The 25,337-nt window shown below is 30.9% G+C and overlaps 2 protein-coding genes across 2 annotated transcripts; one reads left to right on the top strand and one right to left on the bottom strand.

Annotated features, from left to right (window-relative positions):
* On the top strand, positions 1-16,884 carry LOC139523054 (N-acetylgalactosamine-6-sulfatase-like). The gene is made up of 14 exons (XM_071316811.1): positions 1-131; positions 2,332-2,455; positions 2,906-2,980; positions 4,053-4,155; positions 4,838-4,981; positions 5,917-5,983; positions 6,180-6,307; positions 7,985-8,121; positions 8,882-8,985; positions 9,471-9,607; positions 9,897-9,999; positions 11,963-12,084; positions 12,335-12,452; positions 14,571-16,884. The coding sequence occupies exons 1-14, from the start codon at positions 24-26 to the stop codon at positions 14,652-14,654; spliced, it is 1,554 nt and encodes a 517-aa protein (XP_071172912.1). The 5' UTR covers positions 1-23; the 3' UTR covers positions 14,655-16,884.
* A 1,360-nt stretch (positions 16,885-18,244) lies between these two features.
* Positions 18,245-25,169, bottom strand: LOC139523058 (peptide methionine sulfoxide reductase-like). The gene is made up of 5 exons (XM_071316815.1): positions 24,992-25,169; positions 22,737-22,900; positions 21,660-21,911; positions 20,358-20,502; positions 18,245-19,052 (listed from the first exon to the last, which is right to left on the bottom strand). The coding sequence occupies exons 3-5, from the start codon at positions 21,791-21,793 to the stop codon at positions 18,981-18,983; spliced, it is 351 nt and encodes a 116-aa protein (XP_071172916.1). The 5' UTR covers positions 21,794-21,911; positions 22,737-22,900; positions 24,992-25,169; the 3' UTR covers positions 18,245-18,980.
* Between the last annotated feature and the right edge of the window lie 168 nt (positions 25,170-25,337).

Here is a 25,337-nt window from a genome sequence, read left to right as displayed (position 1 = left end):
TCGATTTGTCACATGACAGCAGGATGGCGGCTTGCTTGAAACTTTTCATAACTTTATATTATTGTACCTGTTTTATGATTGCTGGTGTCGTAGATGGAAAACCAAATTTTGTCATATTGCTTATGGATGATGTAAGTTCTATGGTATATGTATTCTTTTTTTTGTCTGCTGAAAAGATAATAGCCATCGGCATCCTGAATGATCAATACAATCTGGAACCAATATATATGTATTAGTCCAAGATACAATAAGATACACGATAAAAAAGATATGTTCTACCAAAAAAATAAATCTATATCAATCAGCTTTAATTGCAGCATACTAGATTAGTCCTATACTGAACAAATGTACTCTATAAAAAGGGGGGGGGGGGGGGGGGGTATTTTCATTTTCTATAGATTTTTTTCTGATTTAAAAAAAAAATGTTTTGCTATTTCATTATTTGCTATTCTATATTTGTCATTTGAATTTTCTTATTTGTTGTTTTTACTATAAATGTGACAGTGAAGGTCATAATATGAGGCAGGCATTACCTGTGAATGGGGACGAAGTCTGTATTATTATTTTTTTATTTCAAACATGTTGATAAAAAAAACGGAAATACCGTAACGTTTCCGATATTGGTTATGTTGTTAGGGATTTAGTTGTGACGTTATTCAAGTTATGACGTCATATTCAATGTAAACAAAGAAAAGCTGTTATCCAGGAATTGTTTTCATATCAAACAATTATTCAAAATGATTGGGTGTTGAATTCCTTCCTATATTTGTTGATATGTTGATATATATACATTTTATTGAAAGTCTCATGCAAACGATGCAAACAAGACCGGAAACGGAAGTAGATCTGAAAAAAAAGTTTACGATTTTATGTTCATTAGTAAAATGAAAAATTTCGGGAACTTTTCCCCGATTTTTTTTTTTTTTTTTTTTTTTTATTGATTTTTGTACCATATAACTTAATGACTAGCCAACATTTTTGCGGTAGGTCTTTTCACCACCGAACATCACCACACACCGCCGAACACCACTGACACCCCTAAAGTTTATTATTTTGTCTTTAATCGTTATAAATGTGACTGAAATATAATATTATCATCATGTGATTTGTTTTCGTACTAATAACAATTTTCACTGCTTACGGTTTTCACTGTTGAGTTTTTGTTCAGGTGTTTACTCAAATTTGAAAAGCATGTCCTATCGAATGATTTTAGGTATCTAGTTTTTTTGTCAAAGCTTTCTACGATTTTTAACCATTTCCAATTACTTCGCGATTTTCGTATGTTAAAAAAACCAGCCTCATATGATTTCCTATGCATTAAAAATTGGATCAGTTCACGGACAGGAAATGACTATATAATCCGGAAATTAGTATTTTCTATAGTTGTGGTTCTGGTGATCACTTGAATCATAATAAAGGTTATTCAAGACTTTTCAGTACTTGAAATAAATAGTAAATAGTTTTAGGTTGGTGTATCATGTGCTGAAATTGTTACATTTTCATTTATTTCCAATTGACACTTGGTTTCTACAAAGGACATTATTGTTTTGGAAAACAAAATGCATTTTTTTAAATTTAGGGTTTAAATGTAAAAAGATAAGACTGTTTTCATCTTCGTGTATCAAGGATGTATAAAAAGAATTGTTAATAAAATATTGAATAAATGGATTTTGAACAGCCATTTTATGTAAGAACCATGATAATCTTAAAACGCTCGTTTGTAATAAAAATGACAAAAAAAAACACATGACAGTCACATGTCTTGAAGATCCGATGTCGGGCAGGCAGACGATATAGCTTTACTTCATTTAACCCCTCAGAATATTGCTCAACAACTATTCTAGTGAGGCATATTTTTGGCATTAAATAAAAATGACTGATCTGGTCAGTTTTATTAAATGTGTTCTAGCATCTTTTAAAACGATTTTGAATATGTTTGAAAGATGTCAGGTTGTAGTGTTGTTGTTGTTCCAAATATAGAAACTGAAAAACCCGCCACAATATACGGGTGTGAAATCGAAACTGATGAAATATGGATGATATGAAAACATATGACACGATGATAAAGTTATTAATTCAACAATTGCGAAGATTAAGAGTCCAAATATATACAGAAAACAGAAAGGAAGAGTCTATAACACCCTACTTTTTGACTCTGCAGACCCCCATAGACACCTCAAAATATTTGACTAACATGACTAATTTACATTTCCATTTTAATGATATGAAAATATTAACGGTTCACATAATCTGTTTATGCTTTAAAAGTCATTTATTGATTTTTTTGTTTTTGTTACAACAGTATTCTTAATTTAGCTTATATTTTTGCAGATGGGATGGGGTGATCTTGGGGTATTTGGAGAACCCAACAAGGAAACACCATATCTTGACAAAATGGCTGCTGAAGGAATGATCTTTCCCGACTTTTATTCAGCTAATCCTTTGTGTTCACCTTGTAAGTCGTACAAGAAAAAAAACAGTAAACTAGAATATAAGTAATTTAAAAAATGAAGAGTTAGGATTGTAGTCTACAGAAAAGTTTAAGAATTCTTTTGTTCAAACACAAGAATAAACATTAGACAGGTCAGTTGAACATATTAATCTTTTTGACTGAAATGTGTTGTTATGATATTTTTAATACAAATAACACATGGTTTACTTATATACACTTTGCTAAAGCAGTATGACATATTATTAAGGTATTCAATCCATTGATGGTTTGAAACATTTGAATTTCAGTATTAATTATACTTTTTTTAAAGCAAGTATTCCACCTCCTACAGTTTTATGACAAATCTTCCTTAAAGAAACAATTGTCATTAAGGGAGCTTTTTTTGAGGTTTGGAAAATTGACAGCTTCTGATATAAAATGAATGAATGATATTATATATTTTTTTATATTTAGCCAGGGCAGCATTACTGTCCGGACGGTTACCTATAAGGAATGGCTTCTACACCACTAATGCACACGCTAGAAATGGTAAGGCTGTTCTAAAGTAACATTGGAATTAAACACATTTATTTTAAACCAGTTGTTGGCATGGCACAGGTTATGTTCTTCTCATATATTTTATGATGGTACAATGTATAATACTAAACCCCTAACAGGAGGGATTGTGCCTGATATTCATATGATGAAGACACAATCTTTCAATCAGTTTAATTGAGGTCTGGAGCTGGCATGTCAGTAACTGCTAGTGCTAGTCTGTTGTTATTTATGTATTATTGTCATTTTGTTTATTTTCTTTTGTTACCCCTTTTGACATCGGACTCAGACTTCTCTTGAACTGAATTTTAATGTGCGTATTATTATGCATTTACTTTTCTACATTGGCTAGAGGTATAGGGGGAGGGGGATATCTCAAAAAACATGTTTAACCCCACCGCATTTTTGCGCCTGTCCCAAGTCAGGAGCCTCTGGCCTTTGTTAGTCTTGTATGATTTTGATTTTAGTTTCTTGTGTATAATTCGGAGTTTAGTATGATGTCCATTATCACTGAACTAGTATAATATTTATTTAGGGGCCAGCTGAAAGCCGCCTCCAGATGCTGGAGTTTCTCACTGCATTGAAGATCTATTGGTGAGCTTATGCTGTTGTCTGTTCTATGGTCGGGTTGTTGTCTCTTTGACACATTCCCCATTTCCATTCTCAATTTTATTGTTCCTCTCATGAGTTATATCAAAACAAAAGAAAACAAATAGCACCATGGTTTTGAAGAAAGTTATTAAGTGATATTATTTTAAAATATGTTTACATTTTTAACACTATCTGTTTTCTATAATATATTCTGAAAGGTCTCTAATTATTAATACTACTTATATGTCTATTGTATCTTGATAAAGGAAACAGAACCAAAAAAATATGATGTTTTGAAATCAACACTCCAAGAATGAATTTGATATCTTACAATTATTTACAGTTTTATTAGTAGGATGTTTACATCATTTTGTAAATATTAAAAAATGTGGTTAACTCATGTGTATAAGAAATAATCACACATTTTTTAAAAGATTTTAAATAAAATAAAAACAATGTTATATTCTGTTTTCAGCTTATACCCCCCAGATAATAATGGGTGGTATACCTGATTCTGAGATTTTATTGCCAGAAGTTCTCAAGAAGATGGGATATAGAAACAAACTCATTGGAAAATGGTATGGAAACTTGGAAATCTCAATACCTTTTTGATTTCTTAATATGGTACTACATGTAATGTTATTAACAAATAGCTGTAAAGGTGCAATAGATCTAGAGGTTGAATTGTGTAATCTATCAATAGTTAAGGATGTATATAGTGATGAATTTATCATGCACTCTTACTGTTGATATTGTCTCTTATAAAACATTTCACTTAAAGCTCTAGTAACTTTAAGCTTAAAACTAGTGTTTCTGCCTATTGTATTTTGTGAGAATGTTTAAAGTAATTTTGAATAACTGTAACTAGGGTCTACAACACTACAAGCTTTTTGGCTTGCCTTAAAAAAAACCTCACATAATGCAAGAAGGGGTGCTAATCCAGGGGCAGCATCAATTTAACTAAATGTAAGTTTTAAATTTCAAAAGGTAGAAAAACTTGGGTTTTTATTGTGGCATATTTCAATGTTCCATGTAGTAAAAGTAATATGCTATTATACCAACAGGCGTTTAGCTATAGGTCACAAACTACAATATATTACATAAGAGGAAAAAAATATGTTTTGCTTGACTGATAGGCATCAAGGTCACATACCCCAATATCACTGAAGCTAAAAAAGCTCTTTTCCTTAAAATACAAATGTTTAAGTCACAGACGACAATTTCATTGAATTTAAGAAAAACTTTATTTTGTAATGACAGGCATTTAGGCCACAGACCAAAATATCACCCATTGAAGCACGGATTTGATGAATGGTTTGGTGCTCCCAACTGTCATTTTGGACCCTATGATGACATTGATACACCAAATATACCAGTTTATAAAGATGCTGAAATGGCTGGCAGGTAGGTCATTAAGGATAGCCACAATACTGTAATTTTTAGGTAAAGGACATTGATTTAAAATTTGATTCTGCAAATAAGAAACAGTTTGAAATACATTTGACATTTGGGCCAATTTATTAGATAAGTAATTTACGTTTTGTTGCCAATTTTAGTTATTTTTTATAACATTTTACCTTTGAGTTCCTGTCTTTATTTTTAATTTAAAACAAAAAACATTAATAAATCCTCCATCTTTTACAACTTTTTCGAGTGGTACCAATCTGCTCCATCACCCTCTCAACTATGTGTTATTAAATTTATTATATTGTCCTATCATTATCGTCTTTTACATATAAATTTTATTTTAAAAGTATTTTCTATGACGTCACGTACACAACAACATTACGGGTATTAGAAAAAACAACAAAAGCTAAGCAAGATGTTTTATTTTTTTATTTTGACAGTCAAATCATAAAATCTGAGCCAAAACGTAGAACTTAAGCATTGTATTTAATTACTTGATGTAAATTCAATTTTTATTGTCCTTTAAATTATCGATTTTTCATTGGTCTGGACAAGTGGGTTATATTCAAAAGAATTGTTACCCGCTCAGCCATGTGATAGAGTAAATTAACACCCTCGTATTAGCCATTTTAATGTGAAGTATAATAAATTGTATTATCATCAATTATTTAGGTTTTGTTTCTTGTTTCAATATGAGAGAAAATAAAATTGGTATTTGTTTCCTCTAGAATATAGTTTTTGTAAATTATCTCACAGTTTAACCATTTATAGAGTTCTGTAGTTATTAAAGAATTCTATAGTCAAAGGGAGATAATTCAAGACTAAATTTTTATGTTATTGATTTTTTTTCCATAGAAGTGGAATACATATCAAGAATTTAACAGTTGAATTATTTTCATTTTATTCATATCACTTTTTATTTTAACATTTAGATACTATGAAGAATTTGCAATTGATAAGAAAACAGGGGAATCAAATTTGACCAAGATGTATTTAAATGTAAGTATATCAGTGTGTAGTGAAGAAATATAAAAAAAAAACTTTACTGTAGCATTTAATCCTTTTATAAAATGATTAAGTTGGTCATACTATGCATAAATGGAATTATTAATCACAGTGAGAGTCCAGAAAATGGGATCCTTCAAAAATGGAACCCCTACTATTCAAGCATTACCATATTTACAATTTTTTTAAGGAAGCTCAGCAGTTTATAAAGAAACAAGTAGGCAAGAAGGAACCATTCTTTTTATACTGGGCTGCTGATGCAACACATGATCCTTTATATGCCTCATCAAATTTCCTAGGGACGAGTAATAGAGGACTGCAAGTATACTTATATTTATGCCCCCGCCATAGTAGAGGGAACATTAAGTTTTACCCTTGTCCGTACTCACGTAAGTCCCAAAGTTGGTTTCTGTTCTCTAACTTTAGTTTGCCTCAACCAAATGTTATGAAACTTATACAAAATACTTATTACCATAATACACAGATCACTTTGAATTCTGGTGGTGTCACATAAATCGTTCTAGAGTTATGCCCCTTTAAAAACTGAAAAATTTCTGAATTTTTCGTTTCATTCTCTAACTTTAGTAAGCCTCACTCAAATAAAATGAAACTTATACACAATGCTTGTTACCACACAATACAGATGAAGTTAGAATTGTGGAAGTTCACATTAACTGTTCTAAAGTTAGATCCCTTTACAAATGGAAAAAATGATGATTTTTTCCGTTTCCGTTCTCTAACTTTAGTTTGCTTCAACCAAAATGTAATGAAACTTATACACAATACTTATTACCAAAACACTTGGACCAAGTACAAATTTGGGTATCGTCACTTTAACCTTTCTTTAGTTGTGTCCCTTCATAACTTTATATGATATGCAAGCGGGGGCATCATCTGTGTTCCATAAACACATTCCCAATTTATTTTTAATCATGTCGGTCTGTAATATAAAAAGATGATGATTTAGTCATGCCTGTCTGTATTATAATATGATGTTTTGGATGATGATTTAGTCATGTTGGTCTGTAATATAAAAAGATGATGATTTAGTCATGCCTGTCTGTATTATAATATGATGTTTTGGATGATGATTTAGTCATGCCTGTCTGTATTATAATATGATGTTTTGGATGATGATTTAGTCATGCCTGTCTGTATTATAATATGATGTTTTGGATGATGATTTAGTCATGCCTGTCTGTATTATAATATGATGTTTTGGATGATGATTTAGTCATGCCTGTCTGTATTATAATATGATGTTTTGGATGATGATTTAGTCATGCCTGTCTGTATTATAATATGATGTTTTGGATGATGATTTAGTCATGCCTGTCTGTATTATAATATGATGTTTTGGATGATGATTTAGTCATGCCTGTCTGTATTATAATATGATGTTTTGGATGATGATTTAGTCATGCCTGTCTGTATTATAATATGATGTTTTGGATGATGATTTAGTCATGCCTGTCTGTATTATAATATGATGTTTTGAGTGATTATTTGCCACTCTTGATAGTGTAACATCATAGACATTTACATATTTTACCTAAAAGAGCACTATTTGGGGTAAATTTTAATATTAGTAATAGCCCCATTTATATTTTGGTCACATAATATCTTTATTAAATAATTTTCTGGTAAAATGTATTTTTTTGGAAAGGCGTGTTGCTCATATTTAAATATAAATGGATAGTTTCAGAATAAGATCTTTTTGTCAGTTTTTACAGTTTTTACTTTAATAAATGTATGAAATTTTGAGACTTAATGCAAAAATTCAAGAACAATATCGGATGCAGGTATGTCATTACAATTAATTAACAGGCTTTATTTTTAGGAAGATGTTAAAGATGTTACTTTATTTTGTAAGGCTATAAAATGTAAGCAAAATATATTTCATTTGTTGAGATTGAGAAACTAATGATAATATCCTTTCAATTGACTAGTAAGTCAGTCTATCTTGAATAATACATTGTATATTGTATGTTATAGATATGGGGATGCGGTAAAGGAACTTGATTATTCTGTAGGTCAAATTTTACAGTCATTGAAAGATAATGGTGTAGATAAAAATACTGTAGTATTCTTTTCTTCTGACAATGGAGCTGCTACTTATGCCAAAACAGGTGGTAGGTATATACTTGATACAGGTTAATATACTTTTAGATTTAGACTTTTAAAAAGACTCTATGCTCTTTTTGAATACCATATGGCTGCTTAATCACAGTGAAAACCATAATTTAACTGTTTTAAAAAGAATACCATATTATAATGCTCTAAAAACAAACTGTTAAATAATTACAGTGAAAAAAATACTACTTTATAACATGCAAGGCAACTAGTAAAAAAATCTTATGATTTACAAATGAAAGTGAACCAATGTCTGGTGAATTTGTATTACGGTAGAGTCCTGGAAGTGAAGACCTCTGGTATACAGGATCGTTAAGATGAAGAACATATAATATAGAAGGTCTTATTACATCAAAACTTTTATAGGGACTGCTGCTGAAAATTTGTTGATCTAAATGTTTTAGTACCACCCTTTGAATCCTTTTTTGTAAGAGTAAGTATGCACTTTTAGTTGTTTGACTTATAAACTAGTTATATATCCTATACAACTTCATAATTTACTGACACATATATTAAGAGAAAGTTTTCAATGTCAAGATTGGAATTTGTTCATGAACTTTTATTTACATCTATCAAATTACAACTTTGCAATCAAAATCAGTACATTATTTCAAAGGAGGAAATGGAATTACCCTTTCCATCATATTTAAATGTTATTAAAGACTTGATTGTAGATCAATAAATTTTCAGCAGCAGTCCCTAAAGTTGATGTTTTATGACTTTTTACAAAATCAAATGATGTACCAATATTTTGTTAAGGTGGCAGCAATGGTCCTTTCTTGTGTGGGAAACAAACAACATTTGAAGGTGGCATGAGAGAGCCAACCATTGCCTGGTGGCCTGGAGTTGTTCAACCAGGAAAGGTTGGTGGCATGACTTGGTATTCGTTCATCTAACTACAATAATATTAAATGATAGAAAGAAACTTACTAAAATGCAGTGACACATATAGCTTTGTAAGCACACCGGATACTTCATGGTTTAATGAATTAATAAATTGCAGTATGCTAGGTTGTTCAATGTTAATAATGTCCTTTTTTAGCACTGAAGACATTTTAGTGCAAAGTATGCCTCCATATATTCTTACTGTCTGTCTCTTGTAAAATACCAGTTTATATTTACGCTGGTTTTTATATGTATAGATCTATATAGAAATGCCTTTGAACATATCTTCTGGCTAGAATGAGAATCCTAGATAAAATGGTTTTCTTGAACTCCATCTGTAGGACAAGCTGTTTGATGAATTTGCTGTTCATAACATTTGATCCTAAGCATATCTGATGAATCCAGGAAAAGTGCCATGAGCACTGAATTGGTATTTTATTATATGAGCATGATTCTGTTACAGGTATCTCATCAAGTTGGTTCTCTGATGGATTTGTACACAACTTTCATTGAGTTAGCAGGAGGAAATATACCAACAGACAGAGAAGTGGATGGAATAAGTCTGAAGGATGCCTTACTTAACAATACAGTCACAGATAGGTTTGTTAATCAGCAGACAATTTTTATTATAAGGAAATTGTTTTTTTATTATAAGGAAAATGTTTTTATTAATTGTTCTAATTTCATTTGTAAAGAAATATCATTTTTTTGTATTTTAATAAATTTTAAAGGCAGCTTTCCTAATGATAAATCTTAGACAATGTGCATTTTACTGGGAACCAAATTTAATGGTTTAATTAACAGTGGAATCCATGAAAAGAAGCACCTCATAAAGCTATTTTTTCTCTCAGATTATAGAATTGTTTGACAGTGGCAATTTATTTTACAGGCCATTGTTTTATTATCGAGGGAATGAACTAATGGCAGTAAGAGTTGGCTTGTATAAAGCACATCTATGGACATGGACTAACTCGATAAAAGAATTTAATGCAGTGAGTATAGTATATATGTTTCTTTATGTTTCTGCAGTGTATCCCTGCTTTTCTTTAATAAGAACTATGTTTTTTATCAACTGACAACATAACATTTTTTTTTCTAGTTTTGATGATTTTTTTCCAAGTTTGCCCTTTGATAAATATGTGAAAGTAATAAACTGATATTTGTCTGTCAGATGGCTTAGTCTAAAACTATTTTTCGTACAAGAAAAGATATGAGTAGGTAACTTTTCAAACTCTTTATTTATAAAAGGTATATTCATGATAAGGTCATTTATTTTGGCCCCATGAATTTGAATATATATTTTTATGGCCCTGCAACGAAGTTGTCGGTGCCATATAGTTTTACCCTTGTCCGAAATTCCGTAATTCCAAAATTCCGTAATTCTGATATTTCGTAATTCCCTCATTCAGTCATTCCTCAACAAACCAATAAACAGAGTTTTTTTTATAGGGCCTTCAGATATTGGACTGATTTCCGAAATTCCGTAATTCTGATATTCCGTAATTCCGTCATTCCGTCATTCCGCAACAAACCATTATACAAAGTTTTTTTCTAAACGCCTTCAGATATTGTGAGTTAACAATCATTAGTTACAGATCAAGTGTAAGTTTCGTTCCACTCCACTAATTTTTGCCGAAATTAAGGGCTTTGGACTTTGAGAAATTGTTGAAAATCACAGTTATACAGACTTTTTTTCTAAACAACTTCAGATATTGGGCTGATTTTTGGCATGTGAGTTAACCAAGATGAGATACAGATCAATTTTATTTTAAGTTTCGTTCCGCTCCACTAATTTTTGCCAAAATTACGGGCTTTGGACTTTGAGAAATTGTTGAAAATCACAGTTATACGGACTTTTTTCTAAACAACTTCAGATATTGGGCTGATTTTTGGTATGTGAGTTAACCATGATGTGTTACAGATCAAGTTTAAGTTTCATTCCACTCCACTAATTTTTGCTGAAATTACGGGCTTAGGACTTTGAGAAATTGTTGAAAATCACAGTTATACAGACTTTTTTCTAAACGCCTTCTGATATTGGGCTGATTTTTGGTAAGTGAGTTAACCATGATGAGATAGAGGTCAAGTTTAAGTTTCGTTCCCCTCCGCTAATTTTTGCTGAAAGACTTTGGTAAATTATTGAAAATCACAGTGAGTTATACAGATTTTTTTCTATACGCCTCCAGATTTTGAGATGATTTTTGATATGTGAGACTACCGGACATTAATCAAATGTCCGGAATATATGACCGTTTTGGAAGCCCTGAGACTACCGTCATGTTTGTGTCCACATGTGTTTATATTGAAATTGCAGATTTTTCAACTTTTTGGGACGGGGCCATTCAAGTCGTGTCGCTTTGACACATCTATTTTTTTTATATAAATCATCTGAATAATACCCTTCTAATGTTTATAAGGCATTAGGATAATGGCTTTAACTTAGCTGACTATTAAGGATCTGAACTAGGAAAGGAAAAGTGGTTAGTTAAACCAGGTGTTTTCACTTCAAATGCTCTAAATGAAGGTTTATAGGATATGACATTTTACAAAATGGTTGTAAGAAACTGTAAATTCAGAAAGTACTGCAATTTTTTATGAATGGTAAAAAATGTGAGATTAATTATTGTAATTTCAAGAATAACTGCATATGTCTCTATATCTCTGTTATCTATATATCTCTGTTATCTATATATCTCTGTTATCAGAATGCAAGTTCTTATTATTATGATACTCAACCAGTTGCACTATTCACATTATAAAAACCTCACAATAATTTCTGATTTTTAAGTATACACATTTGTCAAGAAGTTCTGTGGACATAATTATTTTGTTTCCTTTGGGATACTGGTTCTTTTAATTGCATAGGGTATATTTTATTTTGATATAAGTTTATACTACCCTGTATGAAAACATGTGGAAATATTTATAAATACATTTTTGTGGTTTTTGTTGTAGGGAATAGATTTTTGTCCAGGAGAAGAAATTGAAGGTGTCACCACTCATGAGCAGATGAACAACACAAACCAGCCATTGTTGTTTCATATAGGCAGAGATCCTGGTGAAAAGTATATGATAAGGTCTGCACATTTACTATGATACATATTATAAGATAGCTACATTTACAAATCGAAATGTTACCATAAACTGAATTTTCTTTACAATACTCAATAATAGTTAGTTAGATTAAAAAGAAAACTAAAAATAGAACAGAACAGAACAGAACAGAACAGGTCAACATAGCATTTGTTTTCAGACCTGAATTATTTTTCAAATACATTCATGGTAAAAAATATTGTGTTGTTGAAATGCATTTGTTTTAAATTTCAGACCAAGTTTGGAAGAATACAAAAAAGTTATGTCTGTATTAATGGAGCAGGTAAATCAACATAAAAAGAACCTAGTACCAGGAAAACCTCAGCTCAACATGTGTGACAGATCTGTTATGGTTGGTATATACACATATTTCTCTAATTCTTACTCGATTTATAGTTTTCCTGACCTGTTGATTATTTTTATTTAATCAATGTGTGGTTTGTTTGATATCAGTCATTCATTGGTCAAAATTCGATTATGACATCAAATTTCCTTGCTCTCCTCTGAAATTCCCATTGTGACGTCATGAAAACAGGCGACCATGCCTGATGATATCAAACAAAACATTGTTGTAAAAAGAACACATCTTTTTACAGATCAATCGAATGGCAGGATTGGATATGTCTGCATTTTGTTTAAAAATAATTAGAGAACAGATTCCACCACCAAATCTTGTGCAATATGATATTTATCCACTCTCGACAGTTAATTTTTAAATATTTAAAACGCTCGGCGATCCTCACATTTTAAATTTTGAAAATTTAACTGTCTTGAGTGGATAAATATCATATCACACTGGATTCAGTGGTAGAATCTATATATATACAAATGAAACTGTTTTATCCTACTATATTACCGGTATTCAATAATATAAAAATAAGGAGATGTTGTATGATTGCCAATGAGACCACTCTCCGCAAGAAATCAAATGACACAGAAACTAATAAGTTTAGGTCACTGCTTGGTCACTGTATGGCCTTCAACAAAGAGCAAAGTCTATACCACATAGCTAGCTATAAAAGAACCAAAATGACTAATGTAAAACAATTCACACTAAAACAAAAAAACTTAAATAAAATACTTAATAAATACTGAATGTTTTTACACTAGAAATAGCAGCAATAACTTGTTTCCATAATATTTCATTATCAAATTCAGATTATTTGTGAAATAACTTTATAAAAAAATGACTTTCAAATGACCTTCCCACATTTTCATGAGGCTGTCTTAATTGATGTCAGTTAGTACTGTTTCTTTGTATCAAACTGTAAAGATAACCAAAAGCCAACAATATATCCAACAACCAACTTAAATAAAACAAAAATTGATCAAAAATTTCAAAAACAATGTACTAAAACACTAACAAAATTGATTCAACAACAAAGTGAATAAAGAAATTGAACTTGACAAAAAAAAATACAGCATTAGGAACAATGTTTAAAAATTACATAACACTTTCACAATTAATTAATAATATAAGGATGCGAAATGCTGCGTGATTAATTTTATCTTTTTGTACAGAGTTTAACAAACATATTTTTTCTACACCATGTACACTAAGGCTATACTTTGAATATTCTATCCCACCATATTTGGTGGGCTAAATGTTCTGAATTAGGCCCTAGATATTACAATTTTTGATCTGTGTGATTTTAGGGATAACCATACTTAAATATTGACTTGATCATTACTTGGAGATGGCAGGAGAAACACTTTTTCCTTTAATATCTAGTTTATACTATAATAGTGTTATTAATTTGCGGTTTCTGTATCAGCCCTGTTATAGATTCGAGGTAAGCTGTATTGGATATGAGACTCAGAGAGTCCAGGGCCGATACAGTTGATCGAGAATCTATTACAGGGCTGATACAGAAAAAGCCAGTTCATAACACTTTTATTAAATGATTTAAATCTGCATTTGAACTATGAAACTTACCATGAAGAAGATATAGAAATTGAATTCGGAACTTGTCTTTTGGCTTTCACGATGTCGATGGATTTTTTGTCAACATTGTCAGATGTAATTTCCAACTTCTCATCCAAGTAATTAATCTTAAGCTATCACAATTCATTTTATCTAGCAAATATTAAGTAGCTGGGAAGAATAAATCAGACAGTTTAACTATTCTGGCTCTAGAATCATCAGCATTTGGATGATTGATAAACAGAAATAAAACAATAAAAATAAACAGAAGTTGTACTCAAAAAGGCTGAGAAATATTTCCTTTCAAGACTTACGAAAACTGAACTTAATTAAAACTTTTTTATGATATTAAGTTCAAAAATTTAAATACAAATGTATTTTATGCATAACAATACGTCCAAAGTTAAATGTTAAGTAAGCTTAGGCATAAGAAAATCGGCCCATGGCCTATATAGCTTTTTCTGTATGCTATAGATTTACAAACTTTAAAACTATATTTTATCACTATATAAACTGCTGTTAAAAATAGAAAATGGTATTTTTCAGAACTGGTCTCCACCTGGCTGTGAGAAATTTAAATGTCTACAAGGACCATCACCTGCGCCATATAAATGTAGCTGGCCTCATTAATCCTGATTCTGGTGTGATGGATAATAGTCCTCAGTGGGCTATAGAATTATTACGAAGAAGTGTAATGGACTATTTTCATATTACTGACTTTTGACCCCGGAGAATATAATTTTTGACAGGTTCCTTTTCTGTGGTATGACATCCTGGTACTCAGATAAGTAAGAGCAACCAAAATAAGTAAATTCAAACATATTATTGGTGTAATTTTAGAGGAAAGTTAACTGTTTTCTGATGATTTTGTCATGTAAAGAAAATGTAAATTAGTTAATTTTCCCAAATAAATTTACTGTTTGAAAGTTTGATTTTACTTCTTTACGTCTTTACATTGCTATTACTTGACTTGGTACCAGGATGTCCTACCGAATAGTAGGTAACTTGTCGAAAAAAATATATAAATGTTTTAGTCAAAAGTAGGTAGTATAAAAATGGTCTTTTGGATAATAGAATTGTCTTCCAGACCAAAAAGTCAACTTATGTTGCAAATGTGGGAAAATTAATATTTTTAGGGCGTTTTTTATTCCTTTACATACCGTAATTATTATGTAGTTAATTGTAGATTCCATCTTTTGTTAATGCGATAAGTTTGTTACTGAATACTTTAAAACATGAATTTATAATTTTTGTTTTAGAATCTAATGGATTGGTGTATTCTAAAAAACTTTAAGCTATTGCTTGTTTATACATTGTGCAGGACATTGTTTATTTAAAAGTTTATAATTATTATATGCAAAAATAATTGTGAAAAATATTACACAGAATTCATAATTTCATTACTTATAAAAAACAGTTTATATTAGAATTTGACTACCAACAGTGATGCATGATTATTATAATAATTCATGTCACTATCAAACATTTGGATGTGAGAGTTTATCTTTTATCGCTATTTAACAAAAAAAATTCTTTGATCTTACTGACTTATAATTTCCTTTCTCAGCACAGTAGAGTGATATGAAAAACTATCACTAGAAACTAAGGGTGCACAAGAAATTAACAAAGGTCAAATAGTGATAAACAGATAATCATTGGTCATCTCAACTCTCACAAATGGCTCAAGCGAGAAAATCAATCACATTGAGATGATTAAAGATAATCTACAATTATAATGTCCTTCTCGTTGAATTTCTCACATTAATTTCTAAATTTGCTTGGTCTTAAAATTTTATGCAGTTTTTGTCATATTGTTCAGAAAACCATTTATTCACTTTATTCATTTGATCTCAAATAAGTTTTTCAATTATTTGAATAACTTTATTAAAAAAAAACCACAGGAACAAACAATGTAATTACGAAACCTGTAAACTACTAACATTCAAAGTTCAAATGATTATTTTTTTACTGACAACAGACAAGAATATCACTTTGATTTTAGTAAATTACATTGAAGTTAATATGGGACCAAAGAAATTTATAGTTTTATTTTCTGTTGCTTATCATATATATCATGGCAATACTAGATTTATATATTTAAACAAGAATGTGTCCATAGTACACGGATGCCCCACTCGCACTTTCAATTTCTATGTTCAGTGGACCGTGAAATTGGGGTGAAAACTTTAATTTGGAATTAAAATTAGAAAGATCATATCATGGGGAACATGTGTACTAAATTTCAAGTTGATTGGACTTCAATTTCAACAAAAACTACCTTGACCAAAAACTTTAGCCTGAAGTGGGATGGACGAACGGACGGACGGACAGACGAACAGATCCACAGACCAGAGAACATACTGCTCCTCTACTATTGTAGGTGGGGCATAAAAAATATGTTTTACTAATGCATGGCAGCTTAAAATATACTAGTTAAGGTGTTGTATGAAGTGTATACTACTAATCCTATGAATTTCACAGTATTCATTTTTCACAATTTAATTATTGTCTGTAAGCCAACTTTTCCTTCCTCTGCTCAAAACAGGAGGGTTGGCAGGTATGTAAGGTTGTTTTGTAAAAATTAATCAATGAGAATTATGACAGTTAACCTGGTTATGTTTAGTGACATTGTTTTATCTTGTTAGAAATTTGATATTCCAAATATGTTGTAAGTGTATATTGTATTCTTCGTTGGTTATTTTTGTATTTTTTATTTTTTGGAATAAGCCATCATTCCAAATTGTTCTATTCATTTGTATATTTATTTTGTGATTTCTCTACTTATTATTGACTTATTTACATATTATTATCTTTTATATAGATATTCTGTTTTATTGAAAATAAAAATCTCAGTTAAGAATTTGGACTTTTTATAATTTTAAGTGAGTTTCCATGTGTTGCATACATAACTAGGGGCAGATACAAAGAATGATGAACTGACTGACAAGAGTTAATTAATACTAGAACCAAGAATACCAAAATAACCCAAACTGAATAATCATAAGAATGGATGACAAATGCGACAATACATGGTACCTATAGAACACAGAGGCATGATAATTAATTCATTGTGGAAGGAAGAGAAGCGACACACAAAATGAGGTCTTCTTGTTTAATAGTATAGATGCCCTGACTCTTTTTATGGAGGCAAATATATCTCCTACCCAACTCATTTGAAATTTTGAAAGAAGTATGTGTCCATACTTCGTGGATACCCGCATTTTAAAAATTTTGAAATACATGAACATTTTCTGTTCAGTGGACCGTGAAATTGGGGTAAAAAAATCCTCATATTTGGCATTAAAATTAGAAATATCATATCATAAGGAACATATGTACTAAGTATCAAGTTGATTGGAATTCAACTTCATCAATAACTACCTTTACCAAAAACTTTAACCTGAAGTGGGGAAGACAGACAGACAGACCAGAACACATAATGCCCATAAATGATGCATGTAGTAGATGAAAATTAATTGTTTGTGTATTTTTTTAAATGCACAAATTAGGTATAGTAGACAATACTGCTATATTGCTATGTAAAAGACCACAAGGAACTGAAAAAAACAAGCACATAGTTGAAGCCATACGGTGACCTATAGTTACTCCCTAATGGGACTTGTCTAATGGCAATCATACCACATCTTTTTATTTTTGTATATGTTACCATAAAATAAATTTCTCTTTTAACTTCCTACTTCAGAACATATTTGTTCAAAGAGTGTTTTTCATGTTATTTCAATTTGACTATGTCTGAAAAAAGTTTATCACAAAAGTGCAAATTTTCGGTCAAACATTGTATTACAATAGTTTGTGGTAGATAGCACAATGAGAATAATGTGTTATAACAAGGTACAAGAACTACATGTTGAGTTGGATGCTAGTTCACAAAGTCACAGTATACAAGAAGACATGACCTTATTCTGATTCTGAGCTGCCTAGTCTTTCTTGTTACTCCTCAATGATAATGCTTAGCAGAGAAGCAGCAAGGAAAGCAAGGGAAAAGAATGGTGAAAGATACCAAAGGGACATTCAAATTCATAAGTGGAAAATTCACTGACAACGCCATGGCTAAAAAATACCCAAAGTAAACAAAAAACAACATAAGATATCAATTCAACTTTAAGTTCCATAATATAAAATGACAACTCTAAAAAGGTCTGTACAATTGAAGTTTAAAACACTACATGCAGGAATAAGCCCACAAAACAAAAACCTCATTGTGTAGTATAATTTAATTGAAATCACAGATACGCATATTATCACAATGGTACTAAAAAAACAAAATTATAGATCAGTCTTAACATCCAACCATAAAATAAATTTGCTTTATGATCTTCATAAATGACCAAAATATAAATGTTTAAGATCATGTTATAACAACAGTATATGAATTTACTCAGTTTGATTAAATATATATAAAAGGATAAAAAGAACATCAGTTATTGTTCAGTTCTGTTTTTCAAACATTTATGATGTTAATTTTCAAGTTGTATAAAGTCAAAGAATAATGATTGTGCATATTTTCTAACACCCAACAATGGGTTTCTTGAAATCGGTTAGTTCAGACTTTAATGAAAACACACAATTTTCACAGCAAATCATTCAAAACCAACAATAAAACAATATAAATTAATGTCACTTCTTAAATCAGTCGAATGCCATGTTCTAGACAATAATTAGTTTAACTGAAACTGCAAATTTTCATTTCATTATGATGTTAATCATGTCCATTTTTGGTATTTTTTTAAATTATTAAAACTTTAACAAAATAATTGCATTAGTTTCTTACATTGCAGTAAATTTCATTGTTATTTATTTAATATTTATCAAATAGAAAAAAATATGAATGGAAAAAAAATGATTATATTAAATCTACAATTACAATTTGTGTGACACAAAAGAGTGACTATAAATTAATGTACAATGCTATTGAAAAAGTCTCTTTCCATCTGTTTAAAGCTTATTTTGCAGTTTGCTGGACACAAGAGATCTGACTTTCTGTGGAAGTCCTAAATCTTCACATTCCTGGAATATACAGACAGTTGATTAACATGACAAAAAGAAAATACATATCAAACTATTTACTGACCACAGTAAGCTATAATGCATATATAAAGTTACCCTCTCTACAGCACTCACTCACATTGCAAGAAAAAAATGTTTAATAAACTGCTGACATAAAAAAAAAAAATCTGTATGTAATTTTTATAGTTTAATACAAAAAGTGAAATTAAAGGGCCACTAGCTGTCAAAATCATATTCATTGATTTGACTCAAACTCTCATATTTGATTTATAACATACTTAAACACATATCCAAATTACAATTAGTCTGAAATAAACAGTTAACCATGCATATACACTTTACTAGAAAATACATATACAAAGATAGTGACCTCGTTCAATTTTCTCAGTCCCAGTTTCATATCCGTCAGGACATTAGTCAGTACAAAGTTGAAGTTGGTCAGGTCAAGTTTTCTGACTTTTACAAATGTGTTTTTCAAATTTTTACTCTTGTATTTATTAATGAAATATTGTCATCTTGCTTGGTTCTAAAGCCTTTCAATAATAACAAGAATGTGTCCTCAGTACACAAATGCCCCACTCGCACTATCATTTTCCATGTTCAGTGGACCGTGAAATTTGGGTAAAAACTCTAATTTGGCATTAAAATTAGAAAGATCATATTATAGGGAACATGTGTACAAAGTTTGAAGTCGATTGGAATTCAACTTCATCAAAACCTACCTTGACCAAAAACTTTAACCTGGAGCGGGACAGACGGACGGACGCTACGACAGACGAACGGACGCACGGATGAACAGACGCACAGACCAGAAAACATAATGCCCCTCTACTATCGTAGGTGGGGCATAAAATCAAGAATGTGTCCCAAGTACAGGAATGTCCCACTCGCACTATCATTTTCTATATTCAGTGGACCATGAAGGAGGGGTAAAAACTCTTAATTTGGTATTAAAATTTGAAAGATCATATCATAGGGAACATGTGTACTAAGTTTCAAGTTGATTGGACTTCAGCTTCATCAAAAACTACCTTCACCAAAAACTTTAACCTGAAGGGGGACAGACCGACAAAAAAATGAACGGACGCACAGACCAGAAAACATAATGCCCCTCTACTATCGTAGGTGGGGCATAAAAATATTTAACCTTCTCACTCCGGTCTGGTCAATCCTCGGAACATTGTCAGGACATAATTTAAGGCATTAGTGTTACCAATTTGTATCTCATGAAAAATACCCAAGAGTTAAAATTAAGAAAGTGTAAATTGATACTAGCTATCAAAATGAATTAAAAAGTTGACTCACCTCTTCAAAAGCTTTAGCTGATCCATATCCTCCTAGGTAACCATTTAAACGGGAAGCAACAGGGGAGGTAATTAGCTCTTCATTAGTAAGATTGAGGCTATCTAATATCTCATGATACTTTCTCAATTGGTACTTTTGATGGTAACTAAAAGAATAAAAGCAAAAATGAAGTTAATTTGAAAATAAAATAGTTCAACTACTGTACAATGTTTTTCTAACGCTGAGGTAGTGAGTTCCAATCCTGTACAAATCTTAATTGACTTGGAGTGTAAGTTTTCCTGTCAATTGTTGTGGTTTTCTCTGGGCTTCCTCCACTACTAAAAACTGACTACAGATTAAGCCAATTGAGATGGTAGTGGTGTTAAACACCAACAATAAATCAATCAATCAGCTGTGCAAACTTCTTTTCTGTAAGGCATAAATGGATTTAATGATACAATTTCAGGATGGGTGGGGTAGGTACCAAATTAACTGTTTTTTATAGCTCACTAAGAGATCAACACAACAGTAGTGCAACAGGAAAAGCAGCATAGGCACTGGTACATATGTATACATATATGAGTTGTTTATGCTTTGACCTCTTATTTGAGTTATTTATATTTGTAACCTTTAATCTCTTATATGAATTGTTTTTGTTTGTAAGCTTTCACTACTTATATGAGATGTTTATAAGCTTTAACTTCCTACATTTGATGACATTTAATGTGCATTAACTTTCCACATGTGTGGTGCATGTTTGTAAAGTTGAGCCTCTATAAAGATTGTTGTTGTCTCAAAGGTACTGTGGATTCATTATTGTTCGTGGATCACCATTTTTTGTGGATTTCATGTGTAAAGGAGTTTTAGGAATTTAAATATTAAAGAACTAATTTTCTTATGGCTTGTATGCTGACTTTGACAAAAACATAAAATTGATTTTCCCAATTATACAATTATTTCTCAATTATACAATTATTTCCCAATTATACAATTATTTCTCAATTATACAATTATTTCCCAATTATACAATTATTTCTCAATCCACCTAAACTTGTACCAAGGGTCCAAATTTCACAATATGAATTACTGCGGATTCATTATTTTTTGTGGGGTAACAATTTTCATTGATTTAGTGGGTACAGATAAACCATGGATTGAAATGATCACTGAATTACACATTTTCTAAAAGGTTGTATGCAGACATTGGCCAAACCAAGAAATCAAATATCCACAAAAATGCAAGTTTTGCTCAATCCACAAAATTTGGTGCCCACGAAAATAAATGAATCCACAGTATTTGTATATGTCTTTAGTATATCTTACTCTTCTGCATCATAAAATGTATCAGCTTTCTTTATCTGAGTTACTATTGGTCGTACCATTTCCTTCTGCTGTTCTTTCTTTGATTCTTCTGCTTCTATTTTCTGTTTAGTGTTATGATAAAAGATGGCTGACATGTACTGGGTTCCGTGAGATGAAGTAGGATTGTGGAATGACCAGAATTTATTCAGCAGGTCACCATAGCTTATTTTACTGGGATCATACTCTAAGCTGATACTCTCTGTATGATCTCCACTACAAAATAGTTTACAGTTGAAATCAGTTCATTACAATTTGAATGTAGTATATATAAAATTTAACATTTTGAGCATAATATTCTCCCTATCTTACCTACATTGTATCATTCATTCATTTACATGTCTTTATGACCTTACCAATCTAAATTAAATGAATCTACAGTTAAAACATATTATTCATTTCTGGCAAAATTAAATGATAAAATATAAGAACATGCAACTGTTTTTCAGAGTAAAAGTTATTCCTATTTTCCCACAAATTGTAAACCAACTAGTTTTTGTGTGCAATTTATTTTAGAGTATAAAACTATTGCAAATATATAAATTGTCTTGAATATGAAAAATTGGATTTTGGTTTACTTAACTACGTAATGAAATTAAATCGCTGCGAAATTGGCTAGAATAGGCAGAACGAGAAATAAAATATTCACAAACATAAGTTGGTTTACAGCATGTTTCAAGAAATTTTAATGAACAGATTAGAATATATTTGTTGTTATCTATACAAAGGTAAATATCATTTAGAGAATAAACCAAAAACATATAAAATTCAAAATTTAACACTCATTTGTTGAAACCAAGTGATAAAATAAAGCAAGTGTTATTCTTTTCCATAACATAGTGTGCAGCAGGCAACTGCTAACCGTTTTTGTGCTATATGAGTTATGAATGTCACAGTAACATATAAAGCCTGCATAAGGCATCATAAGAATAAATTTGACCAAATAAATTATAACTCACATATCTTTTAAGCTGTAATCAAGGTAATATAATAAAAATTTATAACAGACTAATCCTTTATCAGATCAATATAATGTCTTACATGTTACGATAGGTAGCATTCTTGGTGGCTCCACCTGTGAATCCCACTTTGGTTCTGACCACACCAGGTAGACATCCAAACTGGGCCTCAGGGAACCAGAATCAGCTCAGGGCAAAAGTTGCCTTACATAACCTCCCTTCTTCTAGTGGCATAGTGAAGATACTCTACAAATATAAAACCTTTGTATTCTCTAGATAAATCATTTAGGCCATTGTGATTGAGGAGTGGTTCTGAAAAATGCTCACTACGTCATAAAGTGTAAATATACTTTAAAATAATGGTGCTTCACCCAAGAAGTACTCTTCAATGGTTATCTTTTGTCATTTGTGAGACTTGGTGTTGTCTGTTGATGGCAGATTTTTTTTATAGTTAAATTTGTTCAAAGTTTTTTATACTCTTGATAATTTTGAACCTAACAAATGGTATGACATGTAAAAGTTTAAACAAATGGTACTAATACAAATGTAGCTTTAACAAACAGAGTTTCACCCTGATTTTATACTTTGACATATACAATGTATATACATATCATCGAGTAATGTGTTTTTGGACTAATAACAATTTTCACTTCTCACGGTTTTCAGTGGAGTTTTTATTCAGGTGTGTACTCAAAATTTTAAAAACATGTTCTATCGAATGTTTGTAGATATCTAGATTTATTTGTCAAGGCTAACTATGACTTTTTACTAATTCTGATTATTTTGCGATTTTCGTATGTCAAAAAACAGTGTCATATGTTTTCATATGAAGAAAAAACGGAATCAGTTCACAAACAGGAAATGACTATCAAATCCAGAAATGAGTAATTTATAAAGTTGTGGTTCTGGTGATTGCTTAACTCATAAAAAAGTTATTTAATTCTTTTCAGTATTAAAACTAAATAGTAAATAGTTTTTGGTTGATGTTTCATGCGCTGAAATTCTTACATTTTGATTTTTTTCAGATTGGCACTGGGTTTCTACAAAAGACCTTATTTCTGAAGTTTTAAAATTAGTGATTAAATGTAAAAAGCTAGGACTGTTTTTATCATTATATATTAAGGTTGTATAAAAAGAATTGTCAATAGAATGTTGAATGAATGGAGTTTGAACAATCCGATTTTATGTAAGAACCCAGTTAATCTTAACTAGCTGGTTTGTCACAAAAACTACAGAAAACATACATGACAGTCGCATGTCTTGAAGATGCAGTGTTTGACAGACAACCAACATAGCTGTACTTCATGTAACCATTCTGAGTTTTTCTCAACAACTATTCTGGTGATGCATATTTTTGACAGTAAAAAAAAATGGCTGAAACAGGTAAGTTTTACTAAATTTGTTCTAACATATTTTAACACGATTTTGAATATGATTTAAAATTGTGAAGTTGTAGTGTGGTTGTTGTTCCAAATATAGAAACCGAAAAACAAGTCACAAGCCTCCTCTTTTGTGAGAAAAATTTGGTTGATCATATTGGGAATCACTGAAGCATGACTGAAACCCCCCCCCCCCAAATTATGCATATTTTCCCAATAAAAAAGGGTAGAGGTTGTTTTGAAAAATGCCAACAATATCACTGAGAATTTTATGAACTACTGGACCGCAAACTTTCCATGAAGTAAATGAATGCTATTTGCAAAATTGTAAAGATCAAAGAGGAGAACAGAAGATCAAGGCAAAAAGTGTGAAGCATATCTGTACCATAATTCAGTGGCCATTTTAAATGGGGGGTTCCTAACTTTGGACAAAAGGGGGGGGTTCCAACTATATGGTGGGTCTCATTGGGGTCTAAGCGTGACGCGGGATTGCCGATTTTTCGTAAGCGTGAAAGTCAAATTATTGTGTCGTGAAAACGGGAAATGAGGTCTTGCGGGACCCGGGAAATGACAAAAAAATTAGAATTGCTTACGTACATAGTGTAAGCGGGATACAGGAATCTGACAAAACAGTAAGCGGGATCCGAGATCGGAACCCCCCTATATGTTCCCATTCGAATGCATTGATCGGCCAAAAAAGGGGGGTTCCAACACCGGAACCCCCCTGGATCCGCCACTGTATAATCTTCTTTATTCGTCTTGTCACAGAATGCTTGAAATGAGTTAGCCCATATTACATTTATGATTAGCGTCATATTCTTGTTTACCTATCTGAACTATAAATGGCTGTGTTTATATAATATCATTGTTGTCTGTTATGTCTGTTATTATTTGACCTAAACTTAGGCTAAAGAAATAAATCCATAATGACAATTATAATATAAAATTGAGGTTCTACCTGTTATACCCTTTAGATATTGTTTTTAGGTATACACTGTAACTTTTAGATGTCAAATTGTTTTATAGGTATACACTGTATTAACTTTTAGATGTCAAATTTCAGTAAATCTGTTATCAATTCATAATTTAAAGGAAAATAGTAAATTTAATAATCCAGGAACCAGTTCCCAACAAGATTAGCCTAAATTAATGAAATATTATTATATTAATTTTGAAGACAAAATACATCTATAGTTAATATTGTATTGCTTGTATTATTAAAAATACTTTTGGATTTCATCTTTACCTCTAATGTAGTTAAGAAAAGTATTGAGTATTATTTCTTCAATCTATGATTAAAGTGG

Source organism: Mytilus edulis, chromosome 5, assembly GCF_963676685.1.
Source record: "Mytilus edulis chromosome 5, xbMytEdul2.2, whole genome shotgun sequence".
NCBI lineage: Eukaryota > Metazoa > Mollusca > Bivalvia > Mytilida > Mytilidae > Mytilus > Mytilus edulis.
Note: the sequence above shows the minus strand (reverse complement) of the source record. Positions and strands in the feature narration are given on the sequence as shown.

Coding starts and splice junctions, on each gene's coding strand:
- LOC139523058 (XM_071316815.1), bottom strand. CDS start 21,793: ATGTCAGCCATCTTTTATCATAACACTAAACAGAAAATAGAAGCAGAA. Junction 20,503..21,659: donor ACATTTTATGATGCAGAAGA/GTAAGATATACT, acceptor TTATTCTTTTAG/TTACCATCAAAAGTACCAAT. Junction 19,053..20,357: donor CAGCTAAAGCTTTTGAAGAG/GTGAGTCAACTT, acceptor TGTATATTCCAG/GAATGTGAAGATTTAGGACT.
- LOC139523054 (XM_071316811.1), top strand. CDS start 24: ATGGCGGCTTGCTTGAAACTTTTCATAACTTTATATTATTGTACCTGT. Junction 2,456..2,905: donor TAATCCTTTGTGTTCACCTT/GTAAGTCGTACA, acceptor TTTTATATTTAG/CCAGGGCAGCATTACTGTCC. Junction 12,453..14,570: donor TGTGTGACAGATCTGTTATG/GTTGGTATATAC, acceptor GGTATTTTTCAG/AACTGGTCTCCACCTGGCTG.